The sequence below is a fragment of the Gekko japonicus genome, unplaced genomic scaffold (assembly GCF_001447785.1).
Source record: "Gekko japonicus isolate JY-2015 unplaced genomic scaffold, Gekko_japonicus_V1.1 scaffold1541, whole genome shotgun sequence".
Classification (NCBI taxonomy): Eukaryota; Metazoa; Chordata; class Lepidosauria; order Squamata; family Gekkonidae; genus Gekko; species Gekko japonicus.
In genome coordinates, this window is record NW_015174887.1 from 227,848 (window position 1) to 249,749 (window position 21,902).

A 21,902-nucleotide genomic window follows, 5' to 3' on the forward strand; every position below is an offset into this window, starting at 1 on the left:
GAAACATAAGACACTTAACTTGTGCCACCTGAGGAGTGCAGTGATACGAAAAGCAACGCATGGAATGCTACTAAGAGTCTGGCACTATTCTCAAGGAGGGTAGATCTCTTCTACCAAACTCAGTTCATTTGTATTCCATTCTAACTGGAATGGGCTGAATCTGCATTTGTCTTTCCCACCGGTGTCCCAGCCTTTTGACTCCGTCTTCAAAAAAGCTGCCTACATTTGGTGTCATTTTCACACCTCAAGAGTGCTAGCAGACTTTTGCACGGTCCACATGTGTTTATCATCCTTTCAGGGCGGCTCCACTGTCACTGCACCTCCGCACTGCTTTAAAAGAATTTTCTCCAAACAACATTCAAACAAGCATAGAGAAAGACGGTGTCACAGCAGCATGAAACTAATTTTAAAATGCAAATGCAGATTCGACCATGGTTTCCAACAAAATTCTAGTTTATGGAGGACCCCACAACTACTCTTAGAATCCCAAGGTGTGATGTTATTCACTAGATGATGTTATTTGCCTCCATGCAATGTAAAGCTTCAACTGCACATTTTCAGATATTAAGCCTCTATTAAAGGGACAGGACATTTTTTTCCAGAAGGCCTCTGGGCAATCCTGTTTGCACACAGTAAAAGCCTCAACACACACTCACACACACACAGAGCCAAAAAAGCCTTAACTCATTCAAATGTCTGAGTAAATAGGTATGTTTTGAGCTGGTATCCGAAACAATTTGTATCAGGCATAGAGTTGCGAACTCTTTTTGGGGGAATTCCTTGTGATTTGGGAATGAAGCCGAGGGAGGGCAGGGGGGGGGGTTGGGGGGGAAGCTCAGCGGAGGGGTGATGCCACAAAGTCCACCATCCAAAGCTGCTATTTTTCCAGTCCAATCTCTTCTTCTTCTTCTTTTGTCCGGTCCCATTCAGCTGTTTGGGGCCATTTAAACCTAACAGTTGGGCTGCGTAGGTTTGCAGCTGACCGGTTAGGCTGAAAGGGCCGTGAGCCATTTCACCAGTCAGTGTTGCTTTCCCCTGCTTCGAAGCAGGGAGAAACAAAACTGACTGGCAAAGTGGCTGCCAGCTGTTTCAACCGAACAGCTGACAGGCACACCCACCCTGCTGTTAGGCTGAAATGGCTGCGAGCCATTACGCCAGTCGGTTTCGTTTCCCCCTGCTTCGAAGTGGGGAGAAGCAAAAGCCACTAGTGAAATGGCTGCCAGACATCTCAACCTGATGGGTGCACCCACCCCGCTGTTAGGTTTAAACGGCTGAATCATCCATCACATAAACCCCTTAAAAAGTATTTATTTATTTAATTTGACTTATATCCCACCCTCCCCCGCATGGCAACCCTAATCCAGCCATCATATCAAAATCTATCATATTTCAGAAGATGCTGGCACACAGAAAAGGTCGTCAGGAACAGATCTGCATCCTTCTAAGTCTATTGAAATCAATGCACTTAAGGGTGTAATTCTGTTTAGGATTGCACTGTGGAATTTAGGGAAAAGGTTTGTTTAAAAGGGAATGCTAAGATTTTCATAAATATAGTAGAGGGAGCAAAACATGAAAGATACAAAGCCTTCCTCACGATGTATGATATGGTTCTTCCAGGGGTCATTTTGTAGAAAAAGAGGTGCAGGAGCGCATTAGCATAACTCATTAGCATAATCTATTTGCATATGCCACACCCCCTGATATCACCAGAAGTGTCTCAGAAGACAACACCCACCGCTCAGGCTCCACTGGACTGTTTTGGATTGCTAGCTATTGGGGGGGGGGGGATGTGCAGATCTGTCCTCGCAGAGGAGGGAGAACTTGTACCTGAATAAAACTTGGTCTTAAAGGTGCCACTGGACTGTTTTGGACCGGGGGGCCAGGGGGTGCTCTGCAACTTACCTGGCTGCTTCCTGCTCTGAGGAGTTCGGGTTACAGAGGGGTGGGGCTTGTTGCATGTGCCCGCCCCCTTGGCTCTTTACTGCTGGAGCTCCGCTCCTGTGTGCTCCTGCAGGAAATGACCCCTGGTTCTAACTGACCTCTAGGCTGGATCCTCTGATTACCCTTTTAATATGGATAGCATGAGAAGAAAGGGGGGCCTGAATTCTATCTAAGGTTCAGTCCATGGGCGATTTCTCACTAGAGCTGCCTCGCAGCACAGCGCTGTTTGCCCCAACACAAACATGTCAATTTCACACCCGAAGCTCCGGGGCTGCATTTTGACTCATGGCTTCGCCCAATTTCCTCCGCAGTTTCGTGATCCTGGTTTTTGAGGATCATGAAACTGCGGAGGAAATCGGGCAAAGCCCCAAGTCAAATGCAGCCCCGCAGCCTCAGGTGTGAAATTGACATGTTTGTGTTGGGGCAAACGGCACTGTGCTGCGAGGCAGCTCTAGTGAGAAATTGCCCCATGTGTTTTGTTTTTAAAAATCACAGACCAATGAGTCACTTAACCAGAAAAAAAAACCCTCTTAGGACAAGATCTTAATATTATTTCAAAGTAACCTGCAAGTAAAATTTGAGCCATGTCCTTCATGTGTGGAACAAATTGGCACAATTCACTTTGCTAGCAGTTCCTTCATTCCCCTGCATTGACATAAATGAATCTTACCAGAGTGGCATATTTTGGTAACTGTTAAATTAAGCTGCACTTGTAAGCCCCAAACATACCTCATGTGGCTGAAAGTATCACCTAGGAAAGTAGTAGCTCTGCCACAACAAGGATCTCTCCAACAAGGAGAACCAACTTGTGGAGGCCATCTTAGGCAACATGGGGGAGGAGGAGGAGATTGAACTTATACCCTATGGCCCTTCACTACCCAAGGGAGTCTCAGAGCGGCTTACAAGCTCCTTTCCCTTTCCCTCCCCACAACAGACAGACACCCTGTGAGGTCGGTGGGGCTGAGAGAGCTCTGACAGAAACTGCTCTTTCTCAAGAACAGCTCTTGTCAGAACTACGGCTTGCCCAAGGTCCTCCAGCCAGGTGCAAGTGGAGGAGTGGGGAATCAAACCCGGTTCTCCCAGATTAGAGTCCGCGCACTTAACCAAACATGGATGATTATTACTGTCATTACCGCTCTTATTAAAGAGTAGCCAGGTTGGATCATGCCAATGGTCCATTTAGTACCACACTGTACTTCCAACAGTTGCCTGCTACAGGGAAGCCCACAAGCAGGGTCAACTCTCAGCAGCCCTCACCTGCTGACTGCTCCCCTGCATCTGGTAAATGGGAGCATCATGCTGCTAAACCTGCATGTCCTGTTCAGCTATCGTGGCCAATAACCAATGACAGACCCATCTCCATAAATCTGCCCAACCCTCTCTTAGGTCTACATCTCATGAAACTGAGACAAGAATGTAGGATTATTGGCACGGGGCATACTAGCCCTTTCTCATCAGAGTTATAGCTGATTAACCAGAAGAGAAGAATCACTGTTGACTCAGCATGATGATTGTCAGCAACACATCCATCAAAAATTGGTTTTCTCCCTGTGTTGAAAACCATCCTGCCCTTCCCTATGTTAAACCTGACACAGTTTGCCCTACTTTATCCAAATGGGTGTGTTTTTCTTGATATTTGCTGGGGCAAACCAGGACAGTTTAAGGGATAAAGTGAAGTCAGACCTATGGTAGTTATCGGCCATAGAAACTTGGCTTTTTCAAGTTGTCGAGGCAGGTTTTGCCCCAGTTTCTATGGAAATCTACAGAGAATATTCCAGAGAATGCAGTTTCATGAATACTCCATAACTCCCAGATCTATTGTAAGTTCCTACAAATAGTAATTATCTGTCACTTACTGATAAGCAGCCTATCACTTGGCTGTGTGGGTTGAAAGTGCTTAGGTCTGTCTCTGGCCTTGTTGCCTCCTAGTAATTTAATCTTGATCATTTAAGTTAATGATTTACGTACAACAGTTCTGCCTTCACAATGTGTTTATCTTGACCATGGTGAGCATCATTCAGCTATGCCAGGCAGCTACTACATCAGAACTAGCATCAGTATAACCATGTACTCCTGGCAGAAAAATCAGCAACTATACAAAAGCCGCAAAAACAAAAACTAAACTAGTAATACTGACAGAACTTCTATAGTGTTCCTGGTATGTCTGCCACCCACCAGTCAAGGTGGTCGTGTACAGAAAACATCCCCACTTCATCCGTGTACAGAAAGCTCTAATCAATGCATAATGAAGGTTAAATAGCTCTCTGACATCACCCAGTACAGTATCCATCGGGTTGCCACTTGTTGGCTGCTGGTGGGAGACTCCCCCCCCCCCCCCCACACACACAGGGTGTGGTCAGATGGGCCGTTTAGTCCGCTTTCAGCCTGCCTCAGAAACGGATTTTATCTGCGCAATCACATGGTCAACATCTGTCTCCCGCCCCCCAGCTGTCGCTTTCTGGCTCAAAACTGCTTTAACCGGGAGTATTTTGATACCAGGTCCCCAAGTGGTGTTTTCCCGATTCTCCGGTTCCAGCCACATTTCCCCCATGTGATTGCTCCTCCGGTGTAGAGCCACTTCCGGTTTAAACCCCCTCCCCACTCGAAAGCTGCCCGAGGCTTCCGTTTTTCACCTGCCATTTTTTTCAAGCGTTGCCGGTGTGCGCATAGGCAGAGGTTCGCCACCGCGTTATTAAAACAATGTTTAAACAGTGCCTAGTTTTAGCGTTTAGACGAGTTCGGGATCTCACGGAGGCCATTTTCAGGGTAAACGTTTAAAGGGAAGTGTTCCTTTAAAGTTTAAAGGGAAGTGTTACAACAGTCAGGTTGAAGGGGAAATCGCTGTTCTGCACACACGTGAAAATTTTAGTTCTACAGATGGCTGCCCGTGTGCATGCCCAAAATGAGAGAAAGAGAGAAACAACACCGATGCGTGTGGATGGCAGGAAGTGATGTGGCTGCGCAGTGATACGGAACAAGGAGGTGAGTGTGATCGCGATTCTCCAGGTTAAAACAAACCGCATGGGGCCAGAGCAGTTTAACCCACTCCCAGCACGCTGTCTGACCGCACCCACACACTGCCTGAAGCAGCAAGAGAGAAAATAATGGCCAACAAAATGGAGGGGTGTGTGTGCAATAGCATCCTTGGCATTATGATGCCTCTTCAAGCATGACACAGAAGTCACATCATCACTTCAGGTGACATGCTAGCACTTGCGCAACATTCTGTGGCTAAAAGCTGATGCCCTCCCACACACACCTCCTCCCCCATCTCCCACTGGTTGCCAGTTAAATAGCCAGAAAGAGGCATACTATGCACCCTACATGCTGTTGCAACTAGGCCAAGGCCTGGATGCCTGCAACTGACGTTTTTGGCCACAAATCCCAGAATTTACCACAGACACATTCTAATGCCATAACAGCACAAATGCAAGGATCCAGACAACTACCATGTTGTCAACCAGCCGGAGTGTACTAGGGTTGCCAAGAGTGCCATTAATGCCATTTCAGTCACAGTGCCCTGCCAGTTCCATAGCCCAGTGGGTAGGAGAGATGCATGGAGAACTCATGAACAGCCCAGGAAAAGAGTCCAGATCTTGTTGTGAAAGCAGGACTTCTCTACAGACTTTCCTCACACCTCTCCAGACAGCACAGCTGCATCATGGTTGTGTGAAAAGAAACAAGTCTTTTACAAGGAAGAGGGCCGTGTGCACAAGTGTGAAGAGATGGAGCCAGCCCCGGAAAGTTGCTTGATCCCAGAGGATTCTAATTTATTTATTGCCAAATGCAATAACATAGAGGGCTGGTCTTGGTAGCAAAAGAAATCTTCTTAAGTACTGGGCCATCTTTCTCACTCAGCTCTTTCCCCTGGAGCTCTTATTAGGCTTGGAGGAGAAAAAGACAGGTGTAACATGGGCACTTGTCTTTTCGAGGGGGTGGCAGTTTGAGAGACCCAGTTTCTGTTGGGAAAATGGCATGGGGGAGACTTAATACCCCATCTCCCTACACCAAAGCCTTAAGCTAAATCAGAGTCCTCTGCCATTGTTTTTTTGTTTTGGTTTTTTGTACCCCCAAAGGGGATGTTTTTTATTGCATTTTATAATAACTACATACTAAAAACTACAAACAGAAAATCCAGGGAGGGAAAACTACATCTATAGGAGAAAGTAAAGAAAACCCTCAAAAAACCCAAAAGACAGTGATCATACATACTTTTACAAATTTACCCTTAAACTTAAACGCAAAGTTAACATTCGTTAAAAATGTTCATCTATCTATTTAAATATATCTGTTACTTCAATATTTCATAAAAAGACTGTAAAACGTTATGCTTTAAACTACTTTTTAGATATTCCAGAGCACATTGACAATCTATTTTTCCTTTCCCTTTCTATGTCAACTGATAGCCTCGTTTAGGACCTGCCACCCCCAATTTAGAGTCAGAGTCTTCCTCAGAGGATCTGGCCTCTCCTTCTTCTTCGCTTTCTTTAGCTTCACCGGTTGCACCTCTTTCTTTACTGGAACAGGAGAACCCACCCCTGCTGTGGAAGCAGGGTTACCAGCCTCAAGATGGAGCCTGGATTTCTTCCGGAATTCCAACAAATCTCCAGACTACAGAGATAAACTCCCCTGAAGGAAATGGAAGCTTTTGGAAGCTGGACTTTATAGCATTGCATTCCCATTGATCCCCCCCCCCCCGTTTCCCCAAACTCCACTCTTCTCAAGCACCACCTACAACTCTCCAGGAATTTCCCATGCTGGAGTTGGCAACCCTCGGAAGCAGCAAGTACAGTAGAAGCAGGCAGGGACAAGGTCTGCATACCCTGTCCTGATGCAGCTCGTTGCTGTCTCAGCCCCTGCCTACTGCCCCAGACCCCCACCCTCCTGTCGAACGCATGTGAATTGCTGACATGAGGAGAGCATGTGACTCAGTGGGCAGGCCTCCCTCCCCCTTGGATCACCCGTGGGGAGGTGGTGCTGGTGATCTCCAGTGATACTGGTTGCTGGGTGGCTGGAGCCTCTGCCATATACACGTGTACATGGCGGCTGCTCCCCCAGACGATCCAGCAGCCTTCGGCCTGGGGCAGCTGTTGCCTCACGGGGGTGGCATGGCTTGCTGATGATCTCAAAATCTCAAAGACATTCCCATTTACATTGTAAGAGACACAACCCTAGTGAAAGAGAACCTGAGGTTCCTGAGAGGAAAAGGAAACAGACTTGCAAAAAGAGTATAGTCCTTTATTAGAGGAACATGACTCTGATTCATCATCTGTTACCTCTGAGTCACTCAAAGAGGAGGGTGAGCTATCAGAGGAGGAGGAAGAGGTGGTTTCTACAACCCAGTCCAGGCTCTTCTTTCAAGAATTATACCATAGATTACTTCCCAAAGTCATTAGGACACTAGAATTGACCTATACTCCTAAAGAACAAGAGGAGTAGGATGCTGTTTTCCCTGCAGGTTCAGAGAGAACCATGCCCAAACCTAGTACTAAGGCAGTAGGCTTCACCCAACTTCACCCAGGTCAGCTTGCCCCTGACAGACTTGTTGAAAGCGAAGGGGAAGGGGCCAGAGGCAACCAGGCAGCATTGGCTTGGAGTAAGGAGTGCCAGGAGGCTTTCGAACGCCTCAAGGCATTGTTTTCCTCAGAGCCAGTCTTAGCCCACCCAGATGAAATGCAAAAATTCATTGTTCAAACTGACGCGTCAGACATGGCCATGGGGGGGGGGATCTTCCAAGAAGGAGGGCATGGGCTACTACACCCCTTGGCATACGTGTCAAGGAAGTTCAATGACACAGAACGCAATTGGTCAGTCTGGGAGAAAGAGGCGGGGGCAATAAAGCTCACCCTGGCCACCTGGAGACACTGGCTGGAGGGAGCGCGAGTCCCGTTCGAGGTCTGGACTGATCATAAGAACTTGAAAACGCTCAAAACGCCCCAGTGCCTAAATGCGAAACAACTCCGGTGGGCTGATTTATTTCTAAGTTTCAGTTTACCCTTCACCATTTTCTCAGCTCCGTGAACTCTTTGGCTGACGCCCTGTCACGCCTCCCCCAACATGACAGCCAACAGGAGATTATTTTGGACTCGGTGTTCACACCTTCCCATCTGGGTAGGGTGGTGATGACACATAGCCAGACTCGCCCCGCTGCCTCCCCCATGGAGTCACGGCCACCTGATACTCCCCAGTCGGACAAGCTGGGGGGGGGGGGAGACATGGCACAGCAAATTCGCCTCCGCCTTCTCGGAGGGTGACAAGGCGGTAGTAGATGCAGAAGGAGACTTCGAACTTAGGGCTGATGGCTGTTGGTACCATGGACATAAACTGTTTGTTTTGCTCTCCCTCAGGGGGGAAGTATTACAAGCCATGCATGGCTCTAAATTGTCGGGACACCAAGGTTTTGTTAAGTCCCTTCAGCTCCTGCAGTGGCAATTCTGGTGGCTGCAAATGTGGAAGGATTTATCTTCATTTGTCAAGTCTTGCCAAATCTGTGCCATGAGTAAGCCCCGGCCGGGGAAACCCCCGGGTTTATTGCACCCTCATCCAACTCCGAGCCAGCCCTGGGAGGTGATATCCATGGACTTTATTACGGATCTCCCACCAAGGAAGTCAATGACTGTCATTTGGGTGGTAGTGGATTTATTTTCCAAACAGGCACACTTCATTCCATTTGCCTCCCTGCCCACGGCGAAAGGACTGGCCAAAGCGTTTCTTTTGCATGTAGTCCGTCTGCACATGCTCCCGGCCAAGGTGGTGTCTGACAGGGAAACCCAATTCGATTCCCGGTTTTGGGGGGAGCTGATGAAACTGATGGGGGTGGAACGGGGCCTGAGCAGTGCCTATCACCTAGAGACTGACAGTCAGACGGAACGGGTTAATCAGACTTTGGAGCAATATCCCCGTTGCTTCACCAATTGTCAACAGGATGATTGGGTTGATCTGCTGCCCCTGGCTGAATTGTGTTATAACAACACCTGCCATTCCTCTACCGCACTGTCCCCATTTAAGACTTTGAATGCTGCCAAGGAGGCGTACAAGAGTCAGGCTGACAAAAGAAGGGTGGAGGGGTGGGCTCTGAAGCCTGGGGACTCTGTGTATGTGTCTACTAAAAACATTAAGGTCTTACAACCTAGCCGGAAACTCGGTTGGAAATACCTTGGTCCTTTCAAAGTGAAAAGAGTGATCAATGATGTAGCTGTGGATTTAGATCTACCTAAAAACTTGAGAAACTTTCATTTTGTATTTCATTTCAGCCTCCTAAAACGAGATTCTGGTTCAAGTCCCTGGCATCCGTCGCAGCCAATGCCCCCTCCTATCTTGATTGAGGGCAGGGAACATTATGAGATCTCTAGGATTTTGGACTCTAAGATTAAACGTGGGAAATTGTTGTATTTGGTTGAATGGCTGGACTTTGGTCCCCAGCACCTTGAGTGGGTGGAAGTAGGGGATATTCTGGCCCCTCGATTGTTGTGGAAGTTTCATAGCGACTTCCCGGGCAAACCGGGAGACCTCCCGGAATGACCGGGAGACCTCCCAGAGTGAATGGGAGAAGCTGGTTTTTGAGAGGGCAAAATGTCAGCTATGCTGCCATAATTGTTGGGGGTGGGATGCTTGCTTGCCCTGTGTACCAAGTACTGCTGTATTCCTTCTTTGCTTCTGTAACGCTTGCTTATCTATAGCCTGCAGGTGGTGTGTAGTGTCTGGGATTCAGCGAACCGTGGAAGCGCTTTCGGTTCCCAGGTTCGGCTCTAACAGCCTGGGGCTCCTTCTCCCGCACACGAGAATGTGGCTAATTGGCCTAAGGAGGGGGGGTGCATACGAATACCCTATATCCCATTATGCTTGTAGGGGCGACACCATTCTTAACAGTGACTTTGTTACTGCATCTATAGCTCTGCAATAAAGTATAACCTTTCTGATAAGCGTGTACTCAGTTGTTGGCTGTGGAATTTGACAATAGCCCTACAACATACCCGAAAGATGGTCATCCAGCCTCCGCTTGAAAACGTCCAGTGAAGGAACATCCACCACCTCCCGAGGCAGACTGTTCCACTGCTCAACCACTCTTACACTTAGGAAGTTTTTCCTGATATTTAGCTGGTAACAACTCCCTTGTGATTTCCACCCATTAGATTGCAATCCGGAGCAAGAGAGAATAGATCTGCTCCATCTTCTACATGACAGCCCTTCAAATACTTGAAAACTGCAATCATGTCCCCTCTAAGCCTTCTCTTTCCCAGGCTAAACATACCCAACTCTTTCATTCGGGAAGCCCACCGCAGGTTTCTTCGATTCACCTACCACGACAAACATTATCAGTACCGGGCACTTCCTTTCAGACTGAAATTGTCGCCCAGGGTCTTCACCAAGATTTTAGTAGTCCTGATTGCCTTGCTGAGAACCAAGGGGGTGTCACTATACCCTTAATTGGACAACATTCTAGTCAAGGCAGACTCGTACAATCAGAAAGTCCAGTCCCTGGAAATCACAATGAAGGTATTCAGGGACCATGGCTTCGTAATCAACATAGAAAAGAGTTCTCTAACACCGACTCAATCTTTACTCCATCTGGGGGTACAAATTGACACCGTGAGAGACAAAGTTTTTCTGTCCCCAGAGAGGCAGCAGAAGCTGATTCATTTGACACAGGAAGTCATCAGCAAGCAGAACGTGGAGATCATGACTCTAGCACAGTTGCTGGGAATGCAGGTATTGTGCCAGGACATTCTTCCTTGGGCCAGGTTCCATGCACGTCCTCTGCAGTGTTTTCTCCTTACTTTTCAAGATTTGATAGCTGGGGAAAAAGGTAAAACAGATAGTCTTAACACAAATGGTGAAACAACAGTTAATGTGGTGACTGGAACCGAATCGATTCTGAGAGGACACGCCATGTACAGATCCAGTCAGAGTGGTCATCATGACAGATGCAAGCTTATTTGGATGGGGAGCGCACATGCAGGGGAAAATGGCACAAGACACTTGGAAGATGTCGGAGAAATCCAACAGCATGAACTTACTGGAGCTGAGAACAATCAGACTGGCCCTGGTGTCATTCCAGCAAGAAATTGTGGGCCATCACATTTTGATCTGAACGGACAATGTCACGGCGAAGGCTTATGTAAACAGACAGGGGGGCTCTCGCTTCAAACGTCTACACAAGGAAGCAAGTCACCTAGTGAATTGGGCAGAGACACACATACAGTCCATAAAGGTGATCCATGTGGCAAGCCGGGAGAACACAACAGCGGACTGGCTGAGCTGACAGTGGGTCGACCAGTCGGAGTGGATGTTAAACAGGACAGTGTTTACACAAATCTTTCACAGGCTAGGGACTCCAGAAGTTGATCTTTTTGCCACAGAACAAAATCGTCAGACAAAAATTTTCATGTCAAGACTAAGCAGTCCACTGGCAATGGGAATAGATGCACTGCATCAAGAGTGGCCAAAGACATGTATGCCTTCCCGCCATTAACAGTCATTCCATGAGTGGTACAGAGAGTCATGGACCAAAAGGCAGAGGTCATCCTAGTGGTACCATTCTGGCCACAAAGGGCCTGATTCTGGGATCTCATGAAGCTGCCGGTGAGGGACCATGGTGTCTACCTGTGCTACCGGATCTTCTGTCACGGGGAGATTGTTCATCCCCAACCAGCATCACTAAGTCTGACAGCCTGGAGATTGAGTGGGAACAACTTACGAGGGTAGGCTGCTCAGATGGGGTGGTTAAGACTTTACTAGCAGCCAGGAAGGCCTCTACTAATAAGGTTTACAATACCACCTGGCAGGTGTTCCAATCTTGCTGTTTAAGGAGAGATCAGGATCCTACTAGAGCGCCGAGATATTATCCTTTCTTCAAGAGGGTAAGGACAAAGGCCTTAGCACTAATACATTGCGAAGACAGGTGGCAGCCATTTCAGCAGTTAGACGAGCAGGGAAAGGTCATTCGTTAACCAGGCACCCTCATATCAAAAGGTCCCTCAGAGGGACGTCCCTGCTAAATCCCCCGATGGCACAAAGGTTTCCAACATGGAGCCTCTATTTAGCACTTAAGGCTTTGTGTAAGGCTACTTTTGAGCCCATGGCAACTTGCCCGTTGAAGGAATTGACTTTCAAATCAGTTTTCCTGGTGGGCATCACTTCAGCAAGAAGGGTGTCAGAGTTGGGGGCTCTTTTAATTGATAAGGACCTATGTATTTTTCACATCGACAGAGTAGTTCTGCGCACTGATCCAGTCTTCATCCCACAGGTTAATTCTGCCTTTCACAGGTCTATGGATATTATTCTGCCATCCTTCTGTCCAAATCCTGAGTCCAGTAAAGAGAAGGAGTGGCATTGTCTGGATGTGAGAAGGGCGCTTAGCTTGTACCTGGATAGGACAAGACACATAAGAATGTCTGACTCTTTGTCTCGTTCAGAAAATTGGCTTTGGGAAGGAAGGTCTTGCCTTCCTCCCTGAGCAGATGGATTAGAGGATGCATATGTCTGGCATACAAGGCCAGGGGCTTGGAGCCACCCCAGGGGGTGATGGCGCATTCCCTTAGAGGAGGGGCTACTTCTGTGGCCTTACAGAGCTTTCCCATCATTGGAGGTGGTGTGCAAGGTGGCCACCTGGAGGTCAGTGCACTCTTTCACGAGGCACTACAGGATAAAAAAGGCGGCATTGGCGGATGCTGCATTTGGCTGCAGAGTCCTACAGCACATGCTCTAGCTGGGGAAGCAGTTGGCCCCGCACTGGAGGATACTGTTTTGTCAAGTCCCAGGAGTAAAGGAGTCTGAAGGACTGCCCCACTCCTGGACCACCGGAGAATGGAAGATTTGTCTACACTTACCATGAAGCTTCCTTCTCAGTTGTCCAGAGTGGGGCAGTCCTGCCCACCCTAATATTGAGGGGGACCACTTCCTCAGTCAGCGGAGGTGACTGTCCATGTACAGAGAGGTTGGGGGAGGAGTGTTCTACCCGACCTAGGTTCTTGGGAGGATGGGTGTTTTTTTGCTATTGTTGACTGTTTAGCTCCCCGTTGGGAGTGGAATGTTGTCAGTTCCTTTGCAGCAAAGGGAATGAAGGCTTGGAGAACGACTGGGTTCCAGGGGATGACCCCCTCCCCTTCCATGCCTAAAGAGTCTACCGGCCCTGCCTTCAGAGAGGGGAGGAGCTTCCCAGCAGTAAAGGAGTCCATAGCACTGCCCCACTCTGGACCACCGAGAAGGAAGCTTCACGGTAAGTGGAGACAAATCTTCCATTTTCCATTGACAGTGGCTAAAATCCACACCAATCTTGTACAAAGAAATGTGATCTGTTGCTGAAGGAAGAGTTCACCTTGAAGTTTTATACTAGTAGAAGAAGAAGAGATTGGATTTATACCCTGTCCTTTACTACCCAAAGGAGTCTCAGAGCAGCTTACAATCCTTTTCCTTCCCCCTCCCCATAACAGACACCCTGTGAGGTAGGTGGGGCTGAGAGAGCTCTCTCAAGAACTGCCCTTGAGAGAACAGCTCTGAAAGAATTTATGACTGATCCAAGGTCACACCAGCAGCTGCATGTGGAGGAATGGGGAATCAAACCCGGGGTGATTTCTCACGAGAGTTGCCTCGCAGTACAGCGCCGTTTGCCTCGACACAAACGTGTCAATTTCACACCCGAAGCTCCGGGGCTGCATTTGACTTGGGGCTTTGCCCGATTTCCTCCGCAGTTTCATGATCCTCAAAAACCAGGATCATGAAACTGCGGAGGAAATCGGGCAAAGCCCCGAGTCAAAATGCAGCCCCGGAGCTTCGGGTGTGAAATTGACACGTTTGTGTCGAGGCAAACGGCGCTGTGCTGCGAGGCAGCTCTCGTGAGAAATCACCCCCGGTTTCTCCCAGATTAGAGTCCGCACTCTTAACCACTACACCAAACTGGCTGTATGTGCTATGAAACTATCGAGGCCTGTGCTGTTACAGATCATATTAGCAGGAGAGTAGCCACTATGGCCAAGGACAGCACTGAAGGCAAGCCCAGCTGTCTTAAATGAACATGGATACACATATCAGGAACCAATCAGGATAGGTGCTATGAGACTATTCTGTCATGCCATCTTCATCTTGGTCTCCTTGACCACTGGTACCAGGTGAGAGGTTAAACACTGCAAAATGGTACACAGCGCATATTCAGAAGTGTTCGTGTGGGAACCTAGTTCAGCCATGTCATTGACTGCAAATCTTTTCCTCTTCTCATGGGTGCCACTTAGGCAGGGGGCTGTTTTTCAGATTAAATGTAACTATCCTAGGGTTGCCAGGTCCGATCGTTGTGCCGGCGGGGGAGGGGGAGGAACTTTCCAGGAGTGAGGAGGAGTGTCACAATACGCATATGTAAACAGAAAGTGATGTAGGCACGTCAGGGGCGATGCTCGGGTTTTTGGGCAAAACTCTATGATAGAATTCGCTTCAGATCATCGTGTTTTGCCCCAAAACAAGAGCATCGCCCTCCAGTGTCCCCAAGGTGCCTATATCACTTCCAGTTTTCGTAGGCACACTGCAATGATTTCTGGGTTCCTGCCAGTAAGAGGGGTGATTTTTGGGAGGAGTAGCGCCCAAAAGCAGGAGACCCCTGCCCGCTCTGGGCAGTCTGGTAACCCTAAAATAACTGTTCCTACATTTCTGGACAACGTGCTCATTTGCCCCGCTAACTGTTGTTATATAAACAAACTGGAATTTGTACTAGAATGTACTAGAATGAATGACAAAGGCACAAGACCCTTTGGCCTGTGCTGAGGACATTGCTACAGTTATTTTGAAATATGAAGCTTAATCATAACACATGCTCTGCTTTTGGGAAATCTTTGGTCTTGAATACCTCCAAGTATTGGCCTGTGAAACTATCTGGAAAACGTTGCCCCAATTTACTGAAATCTCCAATGATTCCCCTCGCCTTTCCTCTACTCTTCTTGGACAGGTCCATTAAAATTCCTAGGCTAGGTTAAAAAAAATATACATAGACACAAAACAGCAATTCAGGGTTAAAAGAGGAAAAGAAAAAGTCCTTTATACATAATGCATCATTGTTATCATCATTACTGCATATTTTATAACTGGACTTTTGGTGACTGGAAGTTCCATAAACAGAATGAAGACTTTCCAGTAAGGAGTATGATTGCTAGTTTCTTGGTGTTACAGCAATGTGTAATATAACCCTGCAATCCTAAAGACACTTTCCTGTGCCCCAGTGAGTAGCCGTGAATAGATTTCTGAGCAGACCTGTTCAGATTGTACTCTACCTCTATTAAACTGGGAGAACACATTACTATTGCCTCCGCTTCTCTTCTACCTCTCACTGTTTAAGTTTAGCGTGGAAATGCCTGAGGGCAGGGGCCTAGCTTTGGTTAATTTTCTGTTCTGCAAAGGAACATGTCCACAGTGCTATAATGGCAACCACACAAAATGAAATTAGAGGATTATATTTTGGCATTTGGCAAGACAAGCTATAGACATCATAGAGTAAGCATTGCTTCCAGACTTTAAAAAACTTCAGTTGAAGAGAAGAGACTTGCTAGGTGACTAGCATCTCTAAGCTTGGCAAGAGAGAAGGAAAAAAAGCTTTTAATCTCAAGTGGGATGTACCCACATGAAGTCATTGCCCCAAGACCGTAAGGCCTTTGAAACACTAGATTTCCTTTAGGTGCTGTAGTACAATGGACTATGGAGCAAAATTGGGCAGTCAGTGTTCCAGATTAGGCTGACAAATACCAGTAGAACTAAGTCTGGAAACTGTGGCTGAAACAAAGGCACAGAAGGTTGGGTTTGTGTAGAGTTAACCCAATGTGCATTTATTTCTCATACTACACATATGTAGTTTGCAGATCCAAAGATACACTCCAGCTGTTTTCAAGAATAAACTATTGGGCCATTTGAGGACACACCCTATTTGTTAACAGAGTCTGAGAGGGTAGCAGTGGGTATTTTATTTTGGTTGCCTTGGTTGATGACCTCTACTGAGAACTAGACAGGGGGAATGTGACCCTGCTAGTTCTGCTGAATCTCTCAGAGGTCTTTGATACTATCAACCATAGTATTCTACTAAGCCGCCTCTCAGCACTGGGACTGGGGGGGACCCCTGTGTTGCAATGATTCGAATCCTATCTGGGGGATTGGTCTCAGAGGGTGGTGTTGCAGATTCCACAGGGTTCAATCGTAGCCCCCATGCTATTTAATATCTATACAAAGCTGCTGAGATAGGTCATCAGGACGTCTGGGCTGCTGTGTCACCAATGTGTTAATGATACCCAGCTCTACCTTTCTTTCCCACCTCATTCCAAGGATGCTGTTGGTTGCTATGGGAAACAAGATGCTGGAATAAAAGGACCATTGGTCTGATGCAGCGGAGGTCTTCTTGTGTTGTCCCATGTTCTTTGGGTGGTGTTAAATAGATTCATTCTATTCTACTGATATTTCCCAAGGCTAATAAAACTTTTTGTCTACAATAAAGCTTTTAATAGCACTGGAATTCAATCACGGGGAAAGAGGCAAGTCTTAAAACCAGAACTGATGTATTTACTAACTTTATCTGAATACATACAGATAACAAGGCTGTAGCAACCACCAGCCTAATCACAACAAATTATTATGGTGTGAGTAATTATCTCTGGAAGCTGCGGTGGCTCAAGTGGTTAAGACGCTGAACTGCAGGCTGTGGAAGGTCGGTAGTTCAGCAATTCGAGACCCGGGTGCCGCATGACGGAGTGAGCTCCCGTCTCTGGTTCCAGCTCCTGCCAACCTAACCTAGCAGTTTGAAAGCAAGAAATTGCAAGTAGATAAATAGGTACCACTTCAGTGGGAAGGTAACAGAGTTCCGTGCGCCTTGGTGTTTAGTCATGCCGGCCGCATGACCACAGAAACGTCTTCGGACAGCGCTGGCTCTTCGGCTTTGAAACGGAGATGAGCACCGCAACCCTAGAGTCGGATTCGATTGGCTTTCGAGCAAGGGAATCTTTACCTTTACCTAATTATCTCTGACGAAGTTCACTATGGAAGAATACGGTATCTTCCTAACAGTTTTCCCAGCAAAAAACTTGCATTGTATCTAGTTTACAGCACCTGTTATATCCCTGAACCGGTTTCTGTGCTTCGGGATAGGAGAATAGATACAACTCTGCAAATGAAAACAAGTTATTATCGAGAGCTTTGATATACCCAAAGCAGCAGGTGTGTATCATGCATACCCATTTTGCTCTTAGAACAGCAGCTCTTTTATTATTGCAACATTCAGTTTCTTTCCTGGGAACTATGTGGGAGCTGGAAGGCATTCAAATGAGCAGGTGAGATCACAAGGCTAGTCAGAACAGCAAGAAATTACAAGAATATCATGGGCATAAATCCAGACCAAGTTAAATACTTTAATGCCCCATTGCTTTGGCAGGGTTGTGCACTTTCTCATTACCTGGAAAGCCACCAGACATATGAGAGAAATATAGCTTTCTAACAGGAAAGACCAGAGAGTGCAGAGGATATCATAGGAGCTGTAGTAAGTAGCATATCGTAGTGACTTGAGAGGTGGTAAAAATCTGTGTCTACCCCCTCTCTACCCCCCTCCAAAAAAACCTGAAGCCTCTTGTGTTGCATTTACATTCCTAATAGTTTCAGTTTGTTTGTGTTTTTGGCATATAATGGCAGCTCTTTGTTTTTTAAAAATGCTGACAAAAAGTTAGAAACAACAGTCAAAATGTTCATATACAAACAGCAGTACATATTTGGTGCGGAGAGTGCTGTCAGGTCGCAGCTGACTTGTGGCAACCCTGCAGGGTTTTCAAGACAAGAGACTCGGGGGGGGGGGGGCGGGGGGCGGCGAGGGAAACTCATGCCTGGACTGATCTCTCCAACCCTGATCTACCCTCTCACCCACCTTACTCTTTGGCAGACTGCTTGACTGCAGATCTAATCATGGGGAAATCGGGAGGATCTAAAGCTCAATCTCCATCTGGTAAAAACAAACCAGATCACACTTATTTTCCCATTGAAAATATTAAAACCCGTGTGGAACTGGAGGCCCTGCCACTAAAGAAAATGGTGTCTGGAGTCTCTCCCACTCTTACAGGCATCTCTCCAGATTCCTCGGTGCTACAATCTCTTCAGGCTTCATTACAAGCCTCTTTCCAGTCCATGGAAACGTCAATCCTAAACTGAAAAAATGGCAAGTATGCTTCACCCTTTAAGTGATCAACTGAACTGTATAGCAGAGACATTAGCTCAAATGGCGCAGACGGCAGAAAAGGGGCTTTCACTTGGCCAGACTTTACATGGGGAAACTCGCTCATTACATGAAGACTCCCAAACCCTCAAAGATCAGGTTTTTTCATCTAGAAATGGCTGTCTGGCAAGGGAACCTTAAGTTTTGTGGTCTCCCTGAGGGTTTGGAAGGGAATACCGACCTCATATGCTTTATCGGTAATTGGATTGCTTCTGAATTAGGAGCTGAGGAAGGCATATTCCCAGTAATCCTGAAAGCCTACAGACAAGGAGCTCCAAATGCTCCGAATAGAAGTCACCCAAGGGACATCGTAGTCACCTTTGCAGACCTCCGGATGCACAAGTCGATCCTCCAGCTTGCCAAACAATAGGGTCATATTTCCTTTCAAAACATTAACATCTCTGTTTTACCTGATGTTCCTCCCAAGGCACTCCAGATAAGATCTTGAAACCGGTGACTTTAAGACTACAAGAATCCAACATTAAGGACTTCCGGTGGGTGCTTCAGTGATGGCGGTCGCTCTCCTCGATGCCCAAGGAGGTGACTAGCACACCCTCAGCTTGGAGGGGTGCCACCTCAAGTGGCACCCCCACAGAGCCCTTGTGAAGGGTTCCAGGCCAGGGGGCTTTTGAGGGTTAGCCTCTTCGATGGCTTGATGCCAGAGAATAGAGGGTTCCCTACGCCCCGATGGTCCAGTCGATGGGTGACCTTAGGGTACAAGCCAATCTAACTGGGACAAGCGCAGGAGATTAAGCGGAATAGCGTATGAAGAGAGCGGGGTCAAGATATGACCAACACTGAACGTGAGTTCGAAATAAATGGACTATTTTACTAAAACAGAGTACCCCCCTCCATGGGAAAAGTGGTGCGCAAGGAGGGGCGCCTCCTAAGCGCATGAATGGACTAATGTAGCAAAGGGGGAAGGGGGGAAATAAACAGCGGCTTTTTTCTGAGAGACTTACTTGAGTACCGATAGTGAAACGATGAGTCTTTCGAGTCTGGTTTGGAAGTGTAAACAAAGTGGAATATGGCGGCAGACTACTGGCCAGTGTGTTAGGCGGCCGGTACACCAACCAGATTGCCAAACTCTCCTCGGCCTCCAGCACCAGACCAACACACTCTAAGCCCGTAATCTCTGCCGTGGAGAGCGCCCTGAAGGAGTAAGCCTCTCGTACAAATATCGCCACTCCTCCCCCCCGCCCCCAAGTCCATGATGGGTGTAGGACCGAAAGCCCAGGTGGGGCAAGCTGGGAGAGAGCTACAGTCTCCCCATCCCGCACCCAGGTCAGTACCCCATCACGCAAGCCAGGTCAGCCTGTTGTTCCATAATAAAGTCCCTAAGGATTGTTGTTTTATTATTAATAGACCTGGTGTTGCACAGCACCAATGTCGGAGGGGGGTTACTAATCCTTGGATACATGTATCCAAGGCGCAGAAGGGCCTATTTACCATGAATATAGCCTTCCAAACACCAGCACCACCATTTTTGTCTCAGAATCACTAAGTTCACCAGCATCCCTAGTCTGAGGTAGCTCTCAGTTTATTGCAATTGACTTCACAGACTTCAGATGAACTTGTACTTCGTTGGCAAGCCAGAGACAGGAAGTACTAGAAACACCTTATTCAGCAAAACACACAACTTATGGTTAAGGAGTGCTTACGATTCACATGTATTGGAACCAAAATGCAAATTCTCCTTATGCGTTTCCATATTACAGGAAACCAAGATCAGAGACAGTGATAGTGCTGGTATTCCACTGGGCTATTTTAATATAGTTTGGCTATTAAAACCTGAATGGATGATAATATCTAAGTGGTGATGACAACTAGTAGGTTATAATACAAAAGTAGTAAGTTCAAATACAGTGCAGGCTTTTGGAAGTCAGTTTTCAAATATTGTACACTAAATACACCAAACACTCTTGTGTTGAAATTAAAACATTGATATTCAAATGCACAGAATGATATTGTAAGTCACTATGTTGGTTCACGGGGAAAATATCAGGAAAAAACAGTAGTGTAGTACAGTTTTCTAGGTCCAGTCAAATTTATCACAAAGCCATAAACAATTTTTTGAGTTCTTTGGAATTCTGCACTAAACAACACAGGACATCATGTCATCCGCTATTAGCAATTGCTTACACAGGAATGGTGCTATCCACTGTTCTCAGATAAAGGTAGTGTACTTGTTGATGAAGCCTGGAAAATAACTTCTCACATCCATTCACTCAGCAGAGTGATATAGCTATGTGCTTTTTTATTTAATTTGTTTAAAACATTTATGCCCCAACTTCTCTCCTTAGACTCAAGGTGCTTTTGTCAGCTGTTCCTCAGAACTTCCGTTGTGGTGCAAAAACTTTTAGCACAAGTGAAAGTTTACACACAGAGAGAGAGAGAGAGAGAGAGAGAGAGAGAGAGAGAGAGAGAGAGAGAGAGAGAGAGCGCGAGAATACAAACCCACCAGAACAGCATAATTTTATAATCTTGTAACAGATCAAATAATTATGACAACATAGATAACTACTATACAGCAAAATATTGTTCTGAACAAGACTGGCGCAGCCTGTTACACTCCATGGTCCGTTGTTTTCCACCTTTTCCCAGAAGGAAATAGAAGATATTAGTCTTACACAGAGATCTGCAGCCAGTGGGACATTAATAATTTTATTGATTTTATTTATTAATTATTAGATTTTGAAGTCACTGCTCACCCAAAGGGTCTTGCAGCAACTTACAGCATGAAAACCATATAATAAGGTAAAAACAACATAAAAACAAATAGCAAAAATAAAATATTAACATTAAAATATTAAACTATTAAAATATGTAGATAGCACCATAACCTTAATAAAAAGAATCCAAACATGTGGATTACCCTCCAAAGGGCAACCTAAACCATTCAACTTTGCATGTCCTGTGGAAACTAAACAAGTCTGAGAGGGCACAGGTGTCGTCCAAGAGTGCATTCCACAGGGTAGGGGTCACACCTGAGAAGGCCCTTCCCCTGGTGACAGCTAACGGAACCATCCTTGGGCCAGGCACTTGCATGAGGCCCCTAGACAATGACGGAAGGGAGTACATAGGGTGGTAACAAGAGAGGTAGTCCTGTCGGTATGAGGGTTTTAAAAGTTAACACAAACACCTTGAGTTGGATCCAGAAACTAATTTGTAGCCAGTGCAGCTGCTGCAGAATTGGAGTAATATGAGCTGACCATAATGTTCTAGTCAGCAATCTGGCAGCTGCATTTTAGACCAGCTGCAGTCTCTGAAGTGTTTTCAAGGGTGGCCTGATGTAGAGTGAATTGCAGTAGTCCATTCTGGAGGTGACCGTTGCATGGATCAATGCGGCAAGGTCTGACCCAGACAAATAAGGAGCCAGCTGGTGGGCCTGGCAGAGGTGAAAAAAGCTGACCTTTCTACCATGGACACTTGTTTATCCAGTGATAGTGCAGAATCCAACCACACCCCCAAGACTCTTTACAGAGTCTACAGCTGTCAGATGGACACCGTCATGTCTCAGGAGTGGGCCAGCTAGCATCGCAGTCTTTCCCAGCCACATGAGCTCTATGTTGGATGGATTCAACTGCAGCCAGCTTCTCCTTAACCAGGCCCGTAGCCAGGGTGAGGAATTGGGGGCGAAGCCCCATGACATGCCAGAGTCCCCCCCCACCTAACACCTCCGTCAAAGTCCCTTTTGAAGCCATTTAAGTCAAAAAGGAATTAAGTAAACAATCCACATGGA

General features: G+C 46.8%; 1 protein-coding gene across 1 annotated transcript in view; it reads left to right on the plus strand.

Annotated features, from left to right (window-relative positions):
- Positions 1–21,902, plus strand: part of LOC107121913 (fatty acid desaturase 1-like) — a 187,611-nt gene that overhangs the window by 91,760 nt on the left and 73,949 nt on the right. Inside the window, exon 9 of the mRNA XM_015424926.1 lies at positions 17,677–17,685. Coding sequence (XP_015280412.1) covers positions 17,677–17,685 — 9 coding nt within the window. The remainder of the gene's footprint in view (positions 1–17,676; positions 17,686–21,902) is intronic.